The 23,573-nt window shown below is 42.1% G+C and overlaps 1 protein-coding gene across 2 annotated transcripts in view; it reads right to left on the bottom strand.

Annotated features, from left to right (window-relative positions):
* DPYSL3 (dihydropyrimidinase-like 3) overlaps positions 1-23,573 on the bottom strand; it is a 184,335-nt gene that overhangs the window by 9,901 nt on the left and 150,861 nt on the right. For both annotated transcript variants that reach the window (XM_006874500.1, XM_006874501.1), the window contains exons 5-10: positions 18,964-19,025; positions 17,950-18,030; positions 12,854-12,922; positions 8,561-8,681; positions 4,534-4,690; positions 2,363-2,504 (exon numbers count right to left, since the gene is read on the bottom strand). In XM_006874500.1, the coding sequence (XP_006874562.1) occupies positions 2,363-2,504; positions 4,534-4,690; positions 8,561-8,681; positions 12,854-12,922; positions 17,950-18,030; positions 18,964-19,025 (632 nt within the window). The remainder of the gene's footprint in view (positions 1-2,362; positions 2,505-4,533; positions 4,691-8,560; positions 8,682-12,853; positions 12,923-17,949; positions 18,031-18,963; positions 19,026-23,573) is intronic.

Raw genomic sequence — 23,573 nt, 5'->3', positions numbered from 1 at the left:
CAAATGACTTTGCAGTCTGACACATTATCCCACAGTACCTCACTAGGACTCCATTTACTACTTGCTGTTGTTGTTAAGTGCCACTGAATTGGTTCCAATTCCCAGAGACTCTATATAGGATTTCTGAGGTTATAAATCTTTGCTGAAGCAGAAAGCCTCATCTTTGTCTCATGGAGTACTAGTGGGCTTGAATGGCTAACCGTGTGGTTCACGGTCCAGTGCTTATCCTACAGAACCATGACACTCCCATTTATTACTTACTGATCCTCTAATTCAAAAATGATTACTGAGAAGTCAGAGTAGAAACAAACATGTTTATAAGCCCATTCTTCATATGATGATGGTTGTGGTTGTGTGCTGTGACCTTGTGGTTAGCAGCCCAACTCATAATCCACTACATTACAAGAGCTCCTTCATTATTCATATGTTGTTGTTGTTGTTAGGTGCCATCGAGTAGGTACCGACTCATAGCAACATTATGCACACCAGAATGAAACACTGTCCGATACTGGGCCAACCTCACTATCGTTGCCACACTTGAGCCCATCAATGCTGCCACTTAGCCAATCCATCTTGTTGGGGAACTTTCTCTTTTTCTCTGACCCTCCAACTTGCCAAACATGATATCCTTCTCCAGTGACCGGTCCCTCCTGACACTATTTCTGAAGTATGAGAAAGAAACTTTGGCCATCCTGGCCTCCAAGGAGCACTCTGGCTGCACTTCTTTCAACACGGATCTGTTGGTTCTTTTGGCAGCCCATGGCACTTTCAATATTCTCCTCCAACACCATAACTCAAAAGCATCAATTCTTCTATGGTCTTCCTTATTCACTGTCCAGCTTTCGCTTGCATATGAGGTTATTGAAAATACCATGGCTTGGGTCAGGCTATATGCTATATGAATAGCAGAGAAACACTGTCATTCTTCATATAGGTACCTGTAATTGCACATATGTAAAATCAGTATGGAAAAAACCTGACCAAATGATAATAATAGTTTTTTCCTGGATTATGGATTTAGGAGTGATTTTTTTCTTTGCTTTTCTGTGTGTGGTTTTTCTATGATTTCCAAGTGTTCTTTCTTGAGCATGTATCATGCTGGAAACTGTGACCCATTAGACCCATAGTTCAAGCCCACCAGTCATTCTACAGGAGAAAGATGAAGTTTTCTGCTTCTGCAAAGATTTACAGTCTTGGAAACCCTATGCAGCATCACTATGAATTGGAACGAACTGGACAGAACTTAACAACATCAACAATATGTTGTGTGTGTGTTATGTATATACACACACACACACACACACACACACACACACACAGAGTTCTGGTGTGGTGATGTAGGATTAAGCACTGGACTGGACTTCAAGGTCAGTTTGAACTGCAGGTCAGTGATTCAAACTCACCAGCTGCTCCTCAGAAACCCAATACTGGGTTGTTATGAGTTGGAACTAACTCAACAGCACTTAACAACAACACACATACATATAAATATATATACTAATTCCAGATAGTTAGTGTCAACATAAATACATAAAAAATGCCATAAATACTTAACAGGGTAAAATAAATAACAGACAAAAATTAAATACAAAGTAGAAGAGACATTTATATTTTTCTATTTTTCCTCTCTTTCTCAAAACAAAAAAGCCTGGCAGAGCAGGGAATAATTGTGTCTAAAACCTAGCTTTGAGCTTCTTGGTGGTCAAGAAGTTAGAAACTCAGTAGATTACACTGTGAAATGAATGAGGCATTAGCTCATTTTTTGGCTCTAAAAGTCATTTTGAACTCTACAAGGAATTAGTATTTTAAAGTTGTTAAAATAAAACATAAGGAAGTGATGAATTTAATAATGGGTAAAATGTATTAAGTTTATTAACATCCTTGAGAGTATCTTTGTTTACATGACTCTTTCTTTTCAGCCCTTGTGAAGCAAGGAAATTAAAATCAAGCCACATTGCCAGACAATGAAAGACCGTCGTTTTGGATAACCACACGCCTTCTGTATAGAGCATCCAGCTCTTAAGAGCAAGATGACTTCGGTCTAGGCACAAACGCATTTATTGGATGAAAGAGTGACTGATATCCTGTCCTTTTCAAATAAATCATAAAATTTCCAAACAAAAATACCTTAATGTTTTTGCTTTACGCACATTTTCCTAGGCCTTAACAATATAGATGAGGAGGCCTCTTCAAATCCCATACCTCCGGATTCAACACTCTAGAAGGTCAATTCCCAAAGCACCTGAGTTACCTGGTTGCAGACATACCTGAGCAGATATAAGAGGTTTTATCTCCACCCCACATACACACTTTCATCTCTCTTATGCACAGGAGACTGCGATTTGACCATGGATTTCCTTACCACAGCCTTGTCCCAAATGACAGACATCCGTTCCTCCACGCCATTGGTGCCCTCAGGAATGGCTGTAAAGTTGTCCTTCCCAATCGCTTTCTGGGCAGTGCTGAAGGTGCAGTGGGCACTCCCAGAGAGTTGCAGGTCCCCACTGGCAAAGAGAAGCTCCATGTGAGTGAGAAAGCTGGTTAGAGGTACCGCAGAGGACCAGATGCTGCTGTGGTTTATAATGTGAGGGTCTGGAGTCTGATGGCTTGAGCTTGGAATCCTTCCTCTATTTCTCACTATCTGTGTGAGCGTAAGCAGCTTTCTTTCCCTCTTTGAAAAGAGGTGGAATTATGTCTTTTGTAATAAAAATATGATTGACCACAAGGTCAGCAGAGGTCAACTGCAGACAAGTCTCCCTATAAATCCTGTTATGTGGTTATCATGACTAGCTGTGCAAATTTAGGCAAATGACAGTCTTTCTGACCCTCCGTGGTTAAATCTGTACAATGGTGCTAACAGTCTGTCACTCATAAAGTCGTTCTGAGCAATAAATAAGATCAAGCATGTATAATCATAATGCTTGGTTACCACAGTGACTGCTAACTGGTTTTAACCATGGTTAATATTGTTGTTATATTGTTAGTCTGACATCAAGTTGGCCCCAACTCATGGAGACCTCATGCTCAGTGTGGTGGAATCATTGTGATCCACAGGGTTTTTATTAGCTGATTTTTGGAATTATATCACCAGGCTTTTCTTTCTAGTCTGTCTTAGCCTGGAAGCTTTGCCAAAATGTATTCAGCATCACAGCCACACACGAGCCTCCACCGACAGAAAAGTATGGCTGTACAAGAGTTGTTATTAGCTAGGAATTGATCCCTGGGTCTCCTCTGTGGATATTATTGTTGGTGTTGCTAAGTGTCCAGTCGGTTCCGACTCATAGCAACCCTGTATAGGGTTTGCAAGGAGCATGCTGGGTCTGAACTGTCAACCTTGTGGTTCCAAGTCCAGTGCTGAGGTTACAGCACCTCACCAGGAGTCAGTAGTAATATCCAACGATAATATTACTGCTGTATTATTTTTAAAAATGGGATCTGATTCAGACTGAAAGGGAGCCTTATTTTATTTTTTGTTGTTGCTATTGATAATATATATACAAAAACATAGATGCATTTCACAAATGATACATGTATGAGGGGGTTCCAAAAGTTTATGTATAAATGGAATTAATTGATAATGGAATCTTCCTGAGTGTTTTGGTGTACGTCCCTCCCACCCCCCAAAAAAACACACAAAAAAACAGAGGCAATAGAAGCAAATACTGTTGAATGATGATGTACGGAGGGGATTGTAATCATTGCAATGAAACAGTGAGTGTAAAAGTGATGTTCTCCCATGTAAACTATCACTGAAGTCACAATAAAAACTTTAAAAAGGGGGTGGGGGGGAAGGGAGGAAGAGAATGAATCTTTCCAGAAACTTTCTGAACCTCTTTATACAATTCAGTGGTATGGACATAGTTCATAGTTCAAGTTCTATAGCCACTCTCTGTTGTTGTTAAGTGCCACTGAGTCAGTTCCAACCCATAGTGACCCTGTATAGGGTTTCTGAGGAGTGGCTGGTGAGTTTGAACTGCCAACCTTGCAGTTCAAACAACTTTGCAGTCTCGTGCATTAACCCACAGTGCCACATCAGGACTCCCTATTTCAAGGTACTGTTGTTGGTGCAACACCATGTAGACAGTTCTTTAAAGGGCACCGCGCTTGCTCTAGGCAAATATTCTTTACTAATTAAACTAAACTCTCATATGGTTTAATGAAGACAGGAGGGGATAGTTTGTGTTTGAGGCTTAAAGATTATTTTAGGAAAAGTTTCAGGGGCCAATCTAGTCTCAAGAGCTCACAAACTCTGGAGCCAATGAGAATTTGAAATTCTGGTCTACATTTTTCCCCTTTTGAGCAAGATTCCTGTATTGAAGCTTTGGTCAAATTGTTCAGTAATGGTAGCAGGTACCATCCAGTCTGGTCACACGCAAAGGAAGCAGTTGCTTACGGAAGCAATTAGCCACACATTTGAAGAGGACATTTTCATGTATTTTTCTCACTCCAGACTCTCCTCTAGCTGATGGCTATAGCTGCCCAATCTCTATCCAGGTGATCCTCAAGATGTTTCCAGCCAGTGCCTACACTCACCTGGCCAGCAAGGAGTTGATGTAGTCTGGAGTGCTTGGGTCAGGGCTCAGAGGAGGAGATGTTACAAATGCAGCCGCCTTGGCCCAATTCTTGCTCCAGTAATGGGTTCCATCTGTACCAAGGCTGGCAGTGATGGGCTCACCGAAAACCACATTTCCTGGAAAAGGTAAGGAAGAGTTTTCCGTAAAGAATGTTCTGCACAGGGCATTCCTCCTAAGTCTACTTCAAGACTGTGGCTCTCGAGTCAGGCTGGTCTGGGTTTGCATCTATGCTTTCACGTTTCCTAAAGACCCTGCTTTTCTATCTGATAGAGACACTTTTATACCTCCTAGGTTAGATGAAGCCACTGATTGTAAGATACAACATTCTTTCACAAATTGTGAGGACAATTAGAAATTAAGACCAAAACCAAAACAATAACAATGGTGTTTTGATTACAAGACTCATACTCCTTTCAGATATGTTAAAAATGTAAAACACACATGCCCTTGAATTGAGAAAATAGGATGATATTTACTTCTCAGGTCTACTGTAAAAATGAAAGGATTTGGTATGTGTGGATTATCTGGCACATAGAAGATACTCAGTTAATACCAATTTCTAGTCTTTCCTACTCCTTCCTCTGGAAGAGACCCAAAGACCCAAATCGGCCCACGTCACTGGAACTGCCAGAACCAGCAGTTGGTCTACAAAGTAAAATCCATTTCCATGGATGAGAAGCTCCCAGTATTTTTCTCATCATGGTGTTTCTCCTCCATAACCTAAGGCAAGGGATGATTTGCTCAAGCACATGCAATGATGTCGAACAGGACAAGGATGAGGCTAGCTCCTTAGAGCCTGCATCTGGATCAGGCCATTAACTACCCAACTCAAGGAAGGAGGAGGACATACCCTGACCTAAGCTCTTCTTGACTCTCTTAAAATAGGGATACTGATACAAAAGGCAATGCTCTCTCACTGCAGTTGGTTGGTGTCAAGTCTGCTGTGCCAGAAACCTGGGCTCAAGATGCGTTGTATATCCCTGGACTTACTTAGCTTCACTCCTCAAGTTCCACATTCCAACTTCCCATCAAGTCTAGGAAAGCTCTATGGCCAGAATTACAAACAGGTTTTGCCTTGCTTCAACTCCAATCCATTGGTAATGCTTGACTGGAATTCTATGTAGAGAAGATTCCTAATAAAACTCTGGTTGCTTTGGGAAATACTTAAGATTTATTAGTGATGTCAGCCACAAGCAAAAGAAGGAAGCAGCAGAAAACAATCCTATATGGCAACCCTTCTCTCTGGCTGGAAGTACAAAGTATCCTAAGTATTCACCAAACTAAAGCATTCAGGACCCCAAAAGAAAAGCAGTAACAAAAGTCAACATAAACATTCAAATCTTACTAAGAGAAACACAATGTTAGAAGTGGAAGAATTCTCCTTTGGGCCATCTTTAACACAGCATAGCACAATAAGCAAAGACAGCAATTATACCTGGGAATGAATATTAGTTCATCTAGATAAGTTATACTTCAATTTCCTCATCTGAAAAGTGGGGATATCAATGCCTACTTCCCAGAGTTCATTGAGAGTTCTATATAATAATGCATTTAAAGTGTCTACTTCAGTGCTGAGCATATAATTGGTGCTTGCTCAACTGCTGATTCCTTAACATTAATTCTGAGTAACCATGCAGGGTTGCAAATCAGTGCTTGGAGAGTAAACACACTGGGACTTAGAGTGTACTCTGGGTCAGATGGAAGAGCAACCCTGCTACACTCTCTACTCTCTGTTTTCCTGGTCTGCACGCTCTGGTCTCATTCCCTAAAAATGACAACTCGAGAGAGATACTTCCTGGCTTCAATCTCAGCAGTGAGTTTTTCATCACTGAAACAATGCCTCCTTTTCCTTTCACCCCAGAGACAACAGCTGCATCATTTCTTCTGGCAAGAAAAGCATGAGCCAAAAGGCTAAGGATGAGGAATTTTTCTCCTTGAAGCATGAAATAAAACCCAGCATTTAACTAAGACAGCCTGTCTGTGAGGCCCCCAGACCATCCAGAGTATGGGTCCCAGCAGGATGTAGGCATGGAAGGGCAAGTACGGTCCGTGGTTATGGGGAGACAGTGGGGTTGGCCCCTACATACATTAATATTTCTTTTCTTTTATTAAATATATTTATTTTTCCTCCTTTTCTTCAGGAATGGGAAAGAAACTTGGGGCTGCTTTCCTGATTCAGGCCATATGACGCACACCTAGGGGAGCAATCACACCTGGCTAGTTGTGACATCTAAATGCTTAAGGAAATACAAGGAGGTAGTGTAATGCAGGAGGTTCCCCGTATTTTGCCAGCTAAGAAGATTGTCTAGACAACTGGGAAGACTCCCGTCCCTCAGGAGGGAGCCAGCCTTTGCCAGAAGGCCAGGCAGCTAAACCTTGGCCATTAGAGTCAGCTAGGTCTATTTTTAGCCACCACCATTATTCACACTTGGAGCTTCACAGACTGGTCTGAGTTTGGTAGATGAATCCCTCATTGTACATCTCAACACCAACAGAATATCCACTGGCCAACAGCAGTAGCAATTATACAACCAAGCCTAGTGAATGCTCTCTCACAACCAAACACAACCTTGTCTTTCCACTTTTTGCAATCACACTCCTCATTGCCCCCATTATTCCCATTTCAAAGCATAAAAGGAGGCTTTGAAATGGGAGTACATTTTTACTAAGCACAAAGTCAACCAATGAAAACCCAACGTCACAGCTAAGGAGGTAAGTAGCTGAAGTCAAAAGAGTAGAGAAAGAAGCCCACATGGATGAAGGCAGAGTGGCTGGCTGGTGCAATCAGTTAACACACTCGGCTGCTAACCTGAAGGTTGGAGATTCTAGTCCACCCAGAGGTACTTCACAGAAGAAAGCCCTGGCAATCAACTTCCAAAACTTCAGCCTGTGAAGCACAATTCTATTCTGACATACATGGGTCACCAAGAGGCCCAAATGATTCCACAACTATAACTACTCATGAATATAATACCATGCCAGTAGACACGTTCTGAAAAACAATTCAACTCTTTCTTCTTAAATAATTGGCATTCATCTGCTTGGTTCAGGTTGACAAGTAACCCTGTTTCTGTTCTCAGTCCTCAATCCTGACCAATCAGAATATACCAACCCCAGGGCTGTTATTGGTTCAGGGATGAGTACATGAAGCCAAGAAAATTGCAGTCCACTGGGGACTTCTGTTACAGCTGCTGGAAAAGACATACTCTATTTCCCCATTATATTCCCACCAAGTGGTGAGGACAGCAGGTATCTCCTGGCATCTACTGTGGTCACCATTCAGTCTGCCTCTCCCTGACGAAGGAGAAGAAAGCAGAGCCAAGAAAGGTAAGGGGAGAGATTAGAACCTCAAAAACATTGCTGAAACCCTTGATGTAGCCATGCCAGAAACACCTGAAACATACCTGATGCAATCATTTACCTTTTTTTTTTTTTTTTTTTAAAAGCCAATTGGAGTTGCATTTTTGACTTCTGCACCCAAAATAGTCTTGACCAATCTGTCCATTTATAAAGCTCAGATAATGTAGCCGAACAATGGAAAATCAAGAGGGCAGATTCCAGCTGCACCTCGGTTTACTCATATGCTCAGTGGGAGAAATTCTGAGGCCCTACCACTCACACAGGATGTGAAGAGAATCAAATGCACACAGATGCATGATGACCTTCCTAAAGGGCAAAGTAAGGGGGAAAAACCTACTACCATCGAGCTGATTCTGATTCGCAGCAACCCTCTAGGACACAGAACTGGATCATATGCAGGATTTCCAAGGTTATAATCTTTCCAAGAGCAGGCAGCCACATCTTTCTTCCTTGGATGGCCTGGGAGGTTCAAATCACTGACCTTTGAGTTGTCACCCCAAATCTAACCCACAGCATTGCTAGGGTTTCTTTTAAAAGTAAAACGAGCATTATGTCTCAGGACAGACGGGGAGATGAGGAGCCACATGGTGTGGCTGGCATGCCGAGACCCAAGGAGCACAAATCACCTTTCTTCCTGGCTTGGGAGATGAGATCAGCTGCACTTTTGCTCATGACCTTTGCAATGTAGAGAGGGCAGTTGGTTTGGCTGGCAATGGTGATGGCACGGAACACAGCCTCGGCTTCCAGCTGCAAAAAAAAAAAAAAACCCAAAACAGTCAGGAGTGGATAAGAACGTAAGCTTCTGAAACCTGCCACTTGCCTGCCTACGTAGACTGGGAACATGCTGCATAGCACAGAGTCTAAAAGCCCAATGTCCAGACTCCAGATCTACCATTTCCTGCAGCTGTAACACTTAACTTCTCACTGTGTAAGCAGAGATAAGAAGAGTATGGTATGAAGTCTTCTGGGAGCAATGCCTGGCCCATAGTATGTACCTAGTGCATGTAGAGTTTTTCCTTCCTCTACTGCCTCCTCTAAGGAGCTCTGGTAGCATAGTGATTACAAATCGGGCTACGAACCTCAAGAACCGCAAGGTCAGCAGTTCTAAACTACCAGCTGTTCCGCAGGAGAAAGATGAAGCTTTCTGCTCCCGTAAAGATTTACAGCCTCGGAAACCCTGTGCAGGGTCACTATGAGTCGGAACTGACTCCACGGCACATAACAACAACAACTACCTTCTCTCCTTGGGATTATCACCAAGTCTACATCTGAATCGAAGCCTTTTTTCCCTAAACTTTCCAGGACAATCAAACTATTGTGCCTAAAGTAACCAGCAAAAAGTATCACCTTGGCACAGATCTTTTCCTTGAGCTATGAGTGGTCAACGAAGAGTTAATTCTAGAAGGCTTTCTTGTAACAATTCCCAGGCAGCTCAGCACAAAGACTTCTCTCATTATCCAGCTCCTCCACTCCACCCTAATGCAGAATTCAAATATGCTAACCAACCCAGCTGCCTGCATTAAGTAACAAGTTATGAACTTTGCCTAACTTTATTAGCAAAGATGGTTACAGGCTGAAGTGGCTTGGGTCTGAGTCTGGGCTCTACCACTTACTGGCTGGGTGGTCTCAGGTAAATTATACACCCTCCCAAAGCCTGTTACCTTCTCTGTATAATAGTGGTATTAATAGAACCCAAGGAGTCCTGGTGCAGGAGCTGTAGGATAAACACTTAACCATAAAGTCTGCAGTGTGAACTGCAAGGTCTGAGATTCATGCCCACCAGCTAGATGCTCCTAAGAAACCCTATACAGGGTCACTATGAGACTTAACCAACTCCACCAGCACTTAACAACAATAGAACTCTACACAAAGGGCTGCTGTGATGATTAAGTGAGTTCATCCTTTTAAGGCAATTAGCCCATTCCTGGAACAAGGCGAATGTTCCTCAAGGGCAATAATTGCCCTCAATAATAATGATCATATTAATTAGTATTATTGCTGGCTGCAGTTTCTCCCCAGTGTGACAGAGTCTGTGTGAGTCCAATTTACCCCAAATCATTTGACATTCTTCCTTTTAATCAGCTACAGTTAATTTTTGGATGGCTTTGACATCCTGGTGATCCCGTGTAGCCTGGCATTTTAAGAAAATATCAAAAATAGTTGCAGATGCAAACTAGTAAATAATGCAAACCAGTCACTGCCTTTAGCGGAAGGGACTTAGCAGACAGACTTGAGCACTTGGCTGGTGGAGCTAGTGTACCCAGGGGGGCTGAACTCGGAGGCCCCTGAATGTAGGTGAACACAGCAACTGCCTGGAAAGCACCCAGACCCCTAGACTTCAGCATGGCTGTCTCTGTGCCTTTGGTCCCAGTTCTCTGAGAGGTATCACTCATGTCACTAAAATCACTCACTCCAGATGGTATCTCGTTGTGCTTTGAACTGAAGAGAGGCTGGCTCCTCCCAGGCTCATTCCATCTCCTTCACACCTATACTGACCACTTCAGCTCCCCATGACCTCAGGCCTGGCGCCTTTGATCTCCTTCCCTCCCAGCAATGCAGGTTTTTCCAGCACTTTGACAACATGACTATCTTTGGAAGGTTACATCAGCCTCCAATTTCACCCAGAAGGCTTCCAAGGTTGTGGAGATCTGTGGCTGAGAGTCTTTCTACTAAAAAGGAGACGGAACAGGGAGAGGGTAGGGACAGGGGAGCCTGGAAAAACAAACCAAGGAACAAAAATAGCTTTTGCTCTGAAATCCCCTGGCTACTGCTGAAGAAATTTTGCCAGCACATCTATCTCTATAGTGACCAGCATTCAAGACAAGTTCCACAAACAATGCTGATCATTGTGGCCTCTTCACACTATGAAAAGAGCTCCTGAGTCCTTCCAGCATAATGGGCCAGTAGGGTAAGCTTGCTGGTCTTCAGCTTCCTGTGCCAACCTGCACAGTTGGTATAGGAATGTCAACCACCCAGAGCCCTGGCAAGGACAGTTGAGACAATTCATACAAGGAACACAATACTGGGCAAAAGGAAGCATTCAATAAAAAACATAACAAAACAAACCCCATTGTTAACTAGTTGATTCCAACTCATAGTGACCTTAAAGGACAGTGTAAAAATGCCTCATTGGCTACCCAAAGCTGTAAATCCTTACGGAAGCAGACGGCTACATCTTTCTCCAGTGGAGTGGTTGCTAGGCTCAAACTGCCAACCTTTTGGTTAGAAGCCATGCACTTAACCACTGTGCAACCATGGCTCCTCTGAAGGACTCAATAGAAAACCAAAAAACAAATTCATCGCTGCTGAGTCCAGTCTGATTCCTGGTGATCCCTTGTGAAGGGACCTAGTATTATTAAAATGACTGACAGGTTTTTCAGGCCTGTTCAGTGTGACTCTAATCCAAATCACAAAATTATAAATGATTTTAATCAGACACAAAAATATCAATGGACACAAACAAGTTTCTGGGGTGCTGATAATGTTCCTCAAACTGGGAGCTGGATTTATGTGTTTTAAGTTTGTGAAAATGCATTGTACTCTTAGGGGAGTGCATACATTTTTCTTCTAAGTGTGTTGTTACATTTCAATGTTTAAAATATCTTTTGAGATGGGTAATGGAAATACCGTCATTTCTGGTTCTGGTTTCTTCTACCTGTTGCAGAACTTGGAGTTTGGAATGAAGGATAGAGACAGCAACAGTGAGGGCCTTGAATCTGCTCCAGATGCCAGACTCAGGCTAGTCTCCCACAGCCAATTTGCTGTCTGCCGTACGGATCGTCCTTTCCCAGTTCTATGTCAGAAGCTCAAGTTGCTGACAGCCCAGACAGAAAATCAGCTACCTGTTCCATTTTATTCTCTCTATAGCCACTAAGCAGTTACAGACCAACATTTTGTACATCACCTTACACCAATGGATGTGTATGCTGTTGTTAAGAGTCATTCAGTCAGCCCCAACTCATAGTGACCCTGAATAGAATTTCCCAGGAGTGGCTGGTGAACTTGAACCACCAGCCTTGAAGTTCAAACCGACCTTCACCAGAACTCTTTCAAAAACGGAGCAAGGTGCATGCCTATGAAAACTCTTTTCAACCTCCTATCTATATGGCCAATGTTCTGCAGGACTCCAGTGGAATACGGAAAAAGAGAGTCAGTAAAAATGTTTCCATTCACACTGGTTTGTGAAGCAGTTAGAAATGTCTTGTTGTTGTTGTTAAGTGCTGTCAAGTCAGTTCTGACCCATAGCGACCCTGTATAGGGTTTCCGAGGAGTGGCTAGTGAGCTTTAACCGCCAACCTTGCAGTTGGCAAGGGCTTGCAGTTCAAATGGCTTTGCAGTCTGGTGCATTAACCCACAGCACCACACCAGGACTCCAGAAATGCCTTACTCCTACTGAATAACTATGGTGTACAGCCTACATTCTTGTATCTTTTCAGAGATGAAAGGGCAGAAGTAAGCAATTCCCTTGCATTCCTTTCTAAATCTCCTCAGGGCTTCTGAATTACCACTAATGAGAAGGCAATGCAATACTTCCATGTGGTATTCATAGGATTCTCACCCCTTTCAGTGATGTTCCTTTGAGCCTTTGGCCTTATATGTGCCTTGGGTTGGTGTTGTTAAGTTCCTTCTAGTGGATTCCCACCCACAGCAACTCTGTATAGGGTTTCCTAGGAACAGCTGGTGAGCTTGAACCACCGACCATGTAGTTCAACCAACTTTTCAGTCTGACGTATTAGCCCACAGAGCCACACCAGGACTCCCCGGGTAGGTGACCAAATGCAAACTTTCCCAATATAAAATGAGCTGTGGAGACAGCTGGGGGCTGACAACAGGAGCTTCTTGGAAGACGTTGGTAAAGAAAAGACTTCACTGCTACTGCTCTCTCTCTTCCCCAGCCCCACCAAGGCCCTACCACTTACCTCCTCTGGTCTGCTCAATACGTGGCCTTCGGGGCCAGTTATCCCCATTTCCAACATCCGGGCTTGCTCCTAGAACAATAAAAGGATACAGTTTTTAAATGAGCTCAACTGAGACTTGGAAAAATTAGGCAATGTGTTCGGCTCTAATGATGTGCTCATAGGAGCAAAAAAGAGCAAGATGCGTGTGTCTATTTTGAGAAAGTTTATTCACTTTGTCTTTGGAGTTGTAAAGAGTTTTCACTAAATGGAAAAAAGATATTTGGGGTGATTTGCTCTTAGTAAAAGTCTGTAAAGTATCCATTCCTTCTCTCCATTACTCATCAGAAAGTAACACCATCTTACTCTTCATCTAGTTACCTCCCCAGGTGCACTTGTTGAATCCACTTGTTTATATATTCCTGCAGTTCAAATCCCAGACATTCAAAAGAATGTATTGAGTATTTGCTTCTGCATTGATACAGTACTTGAAAGTATGTGGTTCCAGACCTCATTGGGCTTAAAGTTTAGTGATGCTTCCAAAGTATGGTCTAGCCACCACCTACACCTGGGTTATTATAGGAATGCAGCTTTCTGGCTTCAGCCAGAACTACCAAATCAGAATGTTGTTGTTGTTTTTAAGTGCCGTCGAGTCGGTTCCGACCCATAGCGACCCTGTACAGGGTTTCCGAGGCTGCAAATCTTTACGGGAGCAGAATGCCTCATCTTTCTCCCGCGGAGCAGCTGGTAGTTTAGAACTGCTGGCCTTAAGGTTCACAGCCTGATTCGTAACCACTACGCTATCAAATCAGAATACCTGGGCTTAAACTGGAGGAGTCTGCATTTTAATAAGCTTCTCAAACTTCTTTATGCTTTAAAATCTTTGGCCTGAATGGATTCAGAATTTAACCAGAGAAAATAATACGATGCCTCGAAACAGCACTGTGTTAATCTTTTGGTCAAATTCTACTTAACCAAGTTGATGTGGTTAAGCGCTGTTGAGTAGGTGCCGACTCATAGCAATCCAGTATAGGTTTACTGAGGAGTGGCTGGTGGGTTTGAACTGCTGATGGTTAGTAGTCCAGTGCTTATCATTCAGCACCATACCAAGTTGTAGATATGACAAAATAACTTACGCTATGGCTGATGGTGAAATTTCTAAGACTTTTGGCCAGCTTTAAGGAAGAAGTAGGTGGCAAGGCAGTGAACACACACATGGCTAATTAGAACTGGCAGAAATCCTAAAGCATCGTTTCTGACGCTTTGTTGGCATTCATAATCAGGTTACTAACAGCAGTTCTAACGACCCTCTGCCTCAGCAAGCCAGCCCAGTGGCCTGGGAGTATGTTGGTGATGTGGGAGACAAAAGCAGGAGGGTGCACTTAATTCATCTTGGCCTCACTTTGAAAGAAAATGATTCCTTTCACCTGAAAATAGCTGCTGTGTTTTGTTGGGTTTTTTACTTCTTAATAAAAAGTCATCCTAAAAAGGAGTATGAAGAAAATGCACATATTATTAAAAAAATCATTAGAAGTAAAATGGTTAAACCTCCACTTTTAATCCTTGTCTCTGGTTGGCACTAACTTTGCACTGGACTGGTGTGGCACTGTGGGTTAATGTACTGGACTGCAAAGCCATTTGAACTGCAAGATTCGGCAGTTCAAGCTCACCAGCTGTTCCTTGGAAACCCTATATAGGGTCGCTATGGGTCAGAACCGACAACTCAACCGCACTTAACAAAACTACCCTAAAAGTTGGAGATTGAAAGCCACCTAACTGCATCCCGGTATGGCACTGTGGGTTAATGCGTCAGCCTGCAAAGCTGCTAGAACTGCAAGGTCAGCAGTTCAAGCTCACCAGTCGCTCCTTAGAAACCCTATACAGGGTCGCGATGGGTCGGAACTGACTCGACGGCACTTCATGACAACAACAACTGCATCAAGAAAGAAAGTCCTGGCAATCTGCACCTATAAAGATTAAAGGTAAGCAAACCTGATGCAGTGGTTCTACTCTGAAACATACGGAATCACCGTAAGTCCAATCAACTGGATGGCAGTGGATTTGGTTGGTTTTGGTTCTCATTTACCGAAACTTGAACTGAACGAACTGTCTTCCAGTTTCTGGTGAGCTTTCATTCAGACTTTCTGCCTGAAGTCACATAAGAGTTAAGGTGTCCAGCTAAAGTATCTTCAGCCTTCTGTGACACTCTCACTTTGATTTTGTTTAAGACAGCTGGCACAGGAAAAGGTCAACTAGAGCAAAGGTTTCCAAGCACATTCAGATCACTGGCGGAAGTTTGCAAACAATGAACTGAACTCTATTGATTTGTGCTATAAAGTCCATTCCAACTCAAAGGTTCTCTATAGCACAGGGGATAACTGTTCCTGGCTGTAATCTTTGTAGGTGCAGAGTTTCAGGTCTTCTTTCATGAAGAGCATTTGGTAGGTTCAAACCACTAACCTTTGTGTTAGCAGTTAAACACTTAAATACTGCATCACCAGGGTTCCTTGTATGGACTCTACCACTCACCTATGAATGAGAATCTCTGGAATTAGAGGGGGAAAATAAAGAAAGAAAGATATCTCTCTACAAACTCCATCTTCTGCTGAAAGTTTCTGATACACACTGCTCATATTGAGAAATCCTGTTCTAAAAGTCTACAGGCCCATGGAGGTCTCCTTGTTTGGGTAGGGGTGCAGTGGGCATTGTGAAGCACTGGTAACAGCTAGTCACATGCAGTTTGTACCATGACCCAATTGCAGCTTGCACTATAACGAAAGGAGCTATGTCCTTTTCATCTGTTCTCTCCAAGACACCGCATATAATAGGAGCACAGGAAATATTTGTTAAACGAATGACCATAGACGCTGTGCTCTCAGATTGTCCTGCCAGCCTGACAGTTTTGAAGGTCACCTTATTTGGATCCAAAGGAAACGATCTCCTTTGGTTCTTTAGTCCCTTTTGCATAGGAGCAGCAAGAGACTGAGTCCAGCAGCTGCATTCACTTGACAACATGATAAAATCTTTCAGCTCAAGCTGAATGTAATAAACACACACACATCCAAATGGAAAAATGCCTTGATTCCTTTCATGACTGAGAACAGATCTTCCTGAGGTAGGAAATGGGAACACCAGAGATGCTTCTGAGCTTAAGGAGTCACAAGAGGAAGAGAAGCTGGAGAAAGAGACTTTATACTGGAGCCCATTTCCCCCCAGGGAGTCTAGAATGGAAAACAAGAAGCTCACTGCCTAGGTCAGCTAGAGGCAGGGCCATGACCTCTGGCTGCTGCCCCAGACACTTAGAGAAGGAAAAGGAGTGCTAGTTCAAACATTCACTGGGATGCCTCCCATGGGAGCAAGAAATCTAGACACTCTGAAAAATGACCCCATTATCCTAGGTGAATGGGGGATGTAGGAGAAGGTGCTGTCAGGTGCCTGGCTAATGACCCTCCAGGTCATAAGACAGAGCAAACTGCACTTATAGCTCTCATTCTCCACCAGAGTCTGAAATCACAACAGCTGAAGCCCTGCACTGCTGGGCACTGCCTCCTTGTGCAAGACTTAGACTGGGAAGCAGGGACACGACCATACATATACTTCTTCTTCTGGGTAAAAAGGCCCACTGAGGCACATCACATTAGGGGCTAAAATTTGTCTCTAACATTTTTTGGCTGTGTGCTTTGGACCAATCAATGACGTAACCATTCTGAACCTCAGGGTTCTCTTCTATAAAATGGAGAGGGTAATAAATAGGCACATCTAAGGGCTGGAGAACACACTGGAGCACGTACCAGTGCCTGGCATATAGTAACTGCTATTAGACATCAGTGCCCATTGCTGAACTATCGCCAATAGTAACAGGTGAAAATGGTATAAATATCTACCCTAAATATCCATCAACAGTGACTGGTTGCATACAATGAAATACACTCAGCCAATAACAGAAATAGTCTATGATACAACATGGAAGAACCTTGAGAACATCCCCAAAGGGTAAATACTGTATGATCTCATTCACATAAAATACCTAGAATAGGCAAATGTACAGAGAGTGAAGTTTATTAGTGATAACCAGGAAGGATAATGGAAATTTCCACAATGAATACTGGTGATGGTTATAAAGTAATTGATAACAATGAAATGTCCATATGGACAAAAAAGTTAATCTGATAAACATTGTGTTGTATATATTTACAGCAATCTAAAAATATGCTAATGCTATAAGCAAGCTAAAGGGTCTGAGATTCAGGTTAGTTTAAACACTTCTCACAATCCTGCCGACCATTCACCAAGTGTCAGACAACTTCTAAAACAAAGGCACAACCTAAGCTCTTATGAGATATAGAATGCATCTGTTTTGGCTCACCACCATAGCACCGGTCCAAAGTGCTCAGGCAATACTCTTTGAAAGAATGAATAATGGTTTCTTGCTGTTAATGTTATCAAATGGCCTAAGAGCGCTCACTCTTCGTTTCTAGCTGCCTCCCTCTAGCAGAAGCCAGTGCTGACTGTTTCTCAGATAAATAAAACCCTTCCCTGACACATCTGTGCATCCATCCCAGTAGACAGCACAGGAGATGAAGAAAGCACTGCTTTCTACTTCCTTACAAATGATCAATTTGGACCTTGGGGCCCTCACTTTCATCACTCTTTTCTCAGGTTTCTCAATATAATTTCCAGGAAACCAGTGGGACCGTCTGATCCCCGCAAGACCTAAATTCTTTATTATCTAAGGCAGTGAGTTCCGCAGAGCTAGATCATTGGATTTATGGTTTCAGAGAAATAATGTCTGATGGCTTTTCTTTAAGATGGAGACTGTCATGTAGCTTTCAGTGATTTTCAGAACAGTATCAACAGTACTCCCACACTGAATGGTCCAATTGGAAAATAATCTGTTTTACAGCATCTTCTACTTTCTTCATTGCTGATCAACATCCTTCCCTCCTAGATACTAGACTGTGAGGTTCTTTAGGGCATGTTCTGTCTTTAGCTGTACCAAAGCGCTGGTGAGGGTCACTTGCACATATGAGCACTCAAGCAACATTCAAGAAATGAGGAAATATATGGGATGTAGATGCAAACCCATGCAGGAAGCGAAATGCAAGGAGCTACAGAGATACCTGGGCAATGATATCACCATTTTCAGCATGAACTTGGGCAAGGGCACCCAACTCTCCCAGGCAGCTGAAGATCTCGTAGAGCTGAAATGGAAACAAGCACTGGTCACTTTCCTAATAAGTCACTGATGCCTGTAATAATCTGACAAAAGGGTCAATGACTAAATCCAGAGCTAGGAGCAAATGGGATGAGATGAGGGAGCTGCCTAGGAAGGAAATACAGACTGAACACACACAAGATCTAAAGGTGTGCTAGTTTAATGGAACTCTACAAAACTTTATCATTGTAAAGCACCTGGAGTCTTTATAGGTAGAGGCGACAAATATATAACAAGTGCTACCAATTCCTCCAACCTGCTTCTGACAAATGTTTTAATGAAATTACTTTCCAGTATGCTGAGACTGAGGTTCAGAATCCTTCTCAACAAGTTTTCCAGGAAACTAGTACTGTCTGATCAGTAGCTGACACAAAAAAGTTGAAACCCTTGCCTCTTAGCTTCTCAAGACAAAACTACTGTCTACCTCCAGGAGGTACAGAAATGCATTTATTTTATTTCTTACGGAAACTTGATCTTTATCTAAAACAATCACATTCCACCAATTCCTTAGGGAGAGTCAGAAGCAAGCTGATACTATTATTACCCCATATAGCAGAAGCTCCCCTTAATCCTGGAAGGCTGATAACCTCACACTTCCATTGAACTTACAAGCAATATGGAGTTTGTTTGGTACATAGGTATTTAGGCATGCTCTTCTTCTTCTATGCTTGAGGAAGACACTGCCAAATGGAATTCTAGCTTCCTTTCTGTCTGGCCAGGGACAGTCTGCCAATGATTTTACTTACAATGTAACATGGGCTGAAAGGACTTCAATGAGCACTCTAGAGCATTCTAGCCCAAGAGTCTCCCGTGGTGACCACAGTGACTCACATAAAAAATTTTAAAAAAAGCCAAGGTCATCAGTAAAAATAGAAAACCCATCCAGCTCCCCCAAATCACACAGAAAATGGGTTGTTACCTCTGTGTTAGACACTTGATACAAATCCTTATAGGCCATGTAAACCATGAAGGAGTTAACCCCTGTAAGAGAAGGAAGAGGTAGGGGAAACAAGGGAAAGAAAGCATTATCACCACCATCAATCTCCACTCCTTGCACCCACTTCTATCATCCCAGAATATAATTACCAGTTGGTAAATTTAATAGAGACTCTTCTCCAATGTGAGCAGATGTCTTTCTTCAAGAATCATTTTCTGTGTCTAGCTCTTTCCCCCTACCACACCCTAGGAAATTAACAATTCCTAAGTGATGTCATAGCCAAAAGGAGCCCAGGTTAAGCACTGGGAGGCGAACTGAAAGGTTGATGCTTTGAAAGATGAGGCTATCTACTTCCAAAAAGATGTACTGCCTCAGAAAACCCATGGGCAAATTCTTCTCTGTCCTGTAGGATGGGTATGAGTCAGAAGCAACTCAATGGCAGGAGGTTTGGTTTGGTTTTGATATCATTGCCAAACAGTATCTCCCTTCCATGCCCCTTTCTCACCCCTCCACCTCAAGCAATCTCCAATAGAGGGCCAATATATTTTGATATCATTTGAGGCAGTATTTCATAAAGAATCAATATAGAGAGGGGGGAATGCTGCAGACACAGAGAGAAGACCACCATTATGTTACTGAAAGTGACCTTGTACAAGGACTCGGACATGGAGGACTTTGGGTTCAATGTTGCAGATGTCAAAAATATTCACCTAGTCGAACCAGGAGATCTTGGTGGCTTAAAACTTTACTATAGGCTCTTACAGGCTAATCACATCTGCATGAAAGACATTGCTGCCTTGTTATGTCCTCATAGCAGAATATGACAATAAGCTGGACCTGGTTATTAATAGAAACCCTCTGGCTTCACAGAATTCTATAGAACAACAGACTCTACCAGGAGGAGACTGGCATGAACAGAACAGTGCTTACTTCCAACAACCGAGCCACAGTGGTAATTTGGAAACACAGGAACCCACTAATATATTATAGCAATATTTTTTATAAAACAGGGCAAAAGACGTCATACACATGGTGCTAAAAATCCCTTTAAGATTTCTGTGTTGCTTGAAGCACAGATAAGCACGTGGTATTAACTGTACACACAGGAGTCTTTTAAATCTCTCTTACAGCTAATATTCATTTCCCTTTCCAAGCTGAAGAGATTTTTTGTTTGGTGACCACTATGGTGTATGGTAAAGAAGAGAAAAAATAGGTAGGCTGCCCCTCCCCACGCACGAATTAACATCTGAGGTAAATTTTTTACAAGTTCATCTTACTATCACTTTTTAAAAAGAGAAATGTCTGTTGAAAAATATTCTCTATGGTAATTTACTTTATTCACTTTAAAATCAGTTTCTTACTATGATGTCTTTGATGTACGAACTTGATCAACAAGTAATGAAAGCTGGCTCCAGCCGGGGAACTAGTGTTTTGTAAGCTGTGGGAACTGCTGCAATGGGAGGGGTACTAGTAATACAATTCAGTTCTCTTAAAATGTTTCAGCAGTGGTGCACGTAGCAGACAATTATAGGTGGTGGGAAAATGTTTTGCCCAAGTATAGAAATGATTTTAACTAAAATGTATGCTAATTCCCTATGCAACAAGTGATCAAACAGGGTATGTGTTGTGACCTGTGTTTTTTTGTTGTTGTTGTTTTATAAAGGACGTATTTTTAATAGCTGAAAATCTCTGACAATGGAGTGTTTAGTGACACTGAGGTTTAGTTACCTTATTTTTTTAAATTCAAGACTAATAACTTAAGAGATAATGAAGAATCTATTACAATAGTGCTCATCTTAACGATGTTGTTGTTAGGTGCTATCAGGTCACTACCGACTAACAGCGAACCTATGCACAACAGAACGAAACACTGTCCGGTCCTGGGCCAACCTCACAATTGTTGCCACGCTTGAGCCCACTGATGCTGCCACTTTGCCAATCCATCTCGCTGGGGATCTTTGTCTTTTTCTCTGACCCTCCATGTTACCAAACATGATATCCTTCTCCAGCAACTGGTCCCTCCTGACAAAATGACCGAAGTAATGATAGGTTAAGCCAATTCAAACTACTTGACATGTTTTAAAAACTGATAATATTGAGGGGTGTACAGCACATGTAAGGAGCTCTGGTAGCGTAGTGGTTATGAATCGGGCTGTGACCCACAAGGTCAGCAGTTCGAAACTACCAGCTGTTCTGTGAGAGAAAGATGAGGCTTTCTGCTCCCATAAAGATTTACAGCCTCAGAAACCCTGTACAGCGTCGCTATGAGTAGGAACCGACCCCAGGGCACATAACCAACCAACCACAGCAAATGCACTTAGACAATGACCTGGGACTATCTTTTGTTCTGAGCTATGCCACTTATGGAAATTGTAAATATATTTTTCACAAAATGCATTGCTGATTATGACCATCCTTCAAAGCAATCAATTGTGATAGTTGCTTTTACATTTGCCAGCAACTATTTTCATTCGTTCAGATATTTTGAATAGTTCAGATTTGGTGAATATAAAAAAATAGATCTGTATATTGATTGTAAAACCTCTATATTGAAATGGTTATTTTCCAAATATTTTCATTTTGGTCAATAATTCAAAACCACCACTTAGGTAAACCATTCAAACACTGTGTCCTTTGTTTAAGGAAAACTTTCACCTTTCTTTATGTGCAGAGCAAGACATTATTTTAATCTTTCAAAACTGCCAGGGCAAGAAAGTATAAAGGAGTTCGTATTAAATAAAAAAGAAGTCATGAGTCACTTAAATATGTATTTTTATTTGTGTCAAACAAGTATTAAGCTATAAAGTATTTTTGTACAAATTTAATACTTTAATAAGCATGGTATTTATCATATATGTATGTTTTGGGGAATTCAAAATTGTTGTAGATATTTGTATGAAAATAAAAAAATAAAACAACAACAACAACAAATCCTCTACCAAATGGAATAAACAGTGATTTTTAAAGAGCAGAAAAAAGGAATCAAAGTAGCTTAGTAATTGTGTTCACGCACTGGTATTAAACCACCTGGATTCTACCACATACTAGGTCAGTGAGCTTGGATTATTCAACCTCTTTGAGACTTGGTTTCCTCATTTATAAAATCAGAACAATAATAATATCTTATTTCATAAGGTGATTATAAATGCTATGTGAAGCATGCAGAGCTCTTAGCATCAGACCTGGCACATCTTTGGTCTCCACTCACAGATCTTCTCGATATTAGTTTATCTCATTGTTTCATAAATGTTTCTTCAGGGTGTTAGATCCGAGAGGAGAACTAAGACAGGCCCTGTTTCTTGGGGAACTAACTGAAATAGTGGATAGAAGGTGTTGTGGGTTGAACTGAGTCTCTTTAAAAAGCTGTGCTATAAATCCCCACCGCTGTATCTCTGGGTAAGGAACCCTGGTAGCACAATGGTTACATGCTAACCATAGGTGGATGGCTGGAAGTCACTAGGTGCTCCATGGAAAAAAGGTGTGGCAATTTGCTTCCGTAAAGATTTCAGTTTTGGAAATCCTCTGGGCTAGCTCTACTCGGTTCAATAGTGTCACGATGAATCTACATTGTTTCAACAGATGGCAAAGGGTTTATGTTTTGTGGGGATACCTGTATTTATCATCCCATTTGAGAATGGGTTTCCTTTGTTACATTAATGAGATAGTATTAGTGTAAGGTGTGTCTCAAGTCAATCTTTCTTGCAATATAAAAGTAGGTTAAGCAAGTAACAAAAGAGCAGAGATAGGGCAAGTTGGGTGTCAAGCCACATGAAGATCACCAAGGAACAACTCAAAACAGACAAGGATCTTCTTCCATAGCTGACAGAAACATGAAGCCTTCCCCAAGAACAAGTGACCTGAATTCATATTTCTAGTCCCGTAACTGTAAGAAAGGAGTCCTGGTTTGGCGCTGTGGGTTAATGCGCTGGACTGCGATGTCAGTTTGAGCCACAAGGTTGGCGGTTCAACCTCACCAGCCGCTCCTTGGGAACCCTATACAGGGTCACTATGGGTCGTAATCAGCTCAATGACAACGACAAAAACAACAACTGAAAGAAGGTGTCCTAGTGTGGCACTGTAGGCTAATGCACTGGACTGCAAAGTCAGTTTGCACTGCAAGGTCGGCAGTTCAACCTCACCAGCCGCTCCTTGGGTTGCTGTGAGTCGGAACCGACTCAACGGCACTTAACAATAACAATAACTGGAAGAAAATAAAATTATATTTGCTAATATTACCCACTTGTAGTATTCTGACTCAAAGCCACAATCTATATAGGGTTTCTAAGCAGTGGCTTGTGGGTTTAAACCACCAAACTTGTGGTTAGCAGTCCAGTGCTTATCCTACAGGACTCCATTTCTGATATAGCAGTACTAAACAACTATAACAAAAGGCAAGTTTTATCTGAGGTCTAAATATCTAAATCCTAAGGTCTAAAAGAATGTATGCATTTGAGTTGTGTTGGAGGAGAATAATGAAAGTGCCATGGGCTGCCAAAAGAACAAACAGATCCGTGTTGGAAGAAGTGCAGCCAGAATGTTCCTCGGGAGCCAGGATGGCCAGACTTCATCTCTCATACTTTGGACATATTGTC

Source organism: Chrysochloris asiatica, unplaced genomic scaffold, assembly GCF_000296735.1.
Source record: "Chrysochloris asiatica unplaced genomic scaffold, ChrAsi1.0 scaffold00280, whole genome shotgun sequence".
Taxonomy (NCBI): Eukaryota; Metazoa; Chordata; class Mammalia; order Afrosoricida; family Chrysochloridae; genus Chrysochloris; species Chrysochloris asiatica.
Note: the sequence above shows the minus strand (reverse complement) of the source record. Positions and strands in the feature narration are given on the sequence as shown.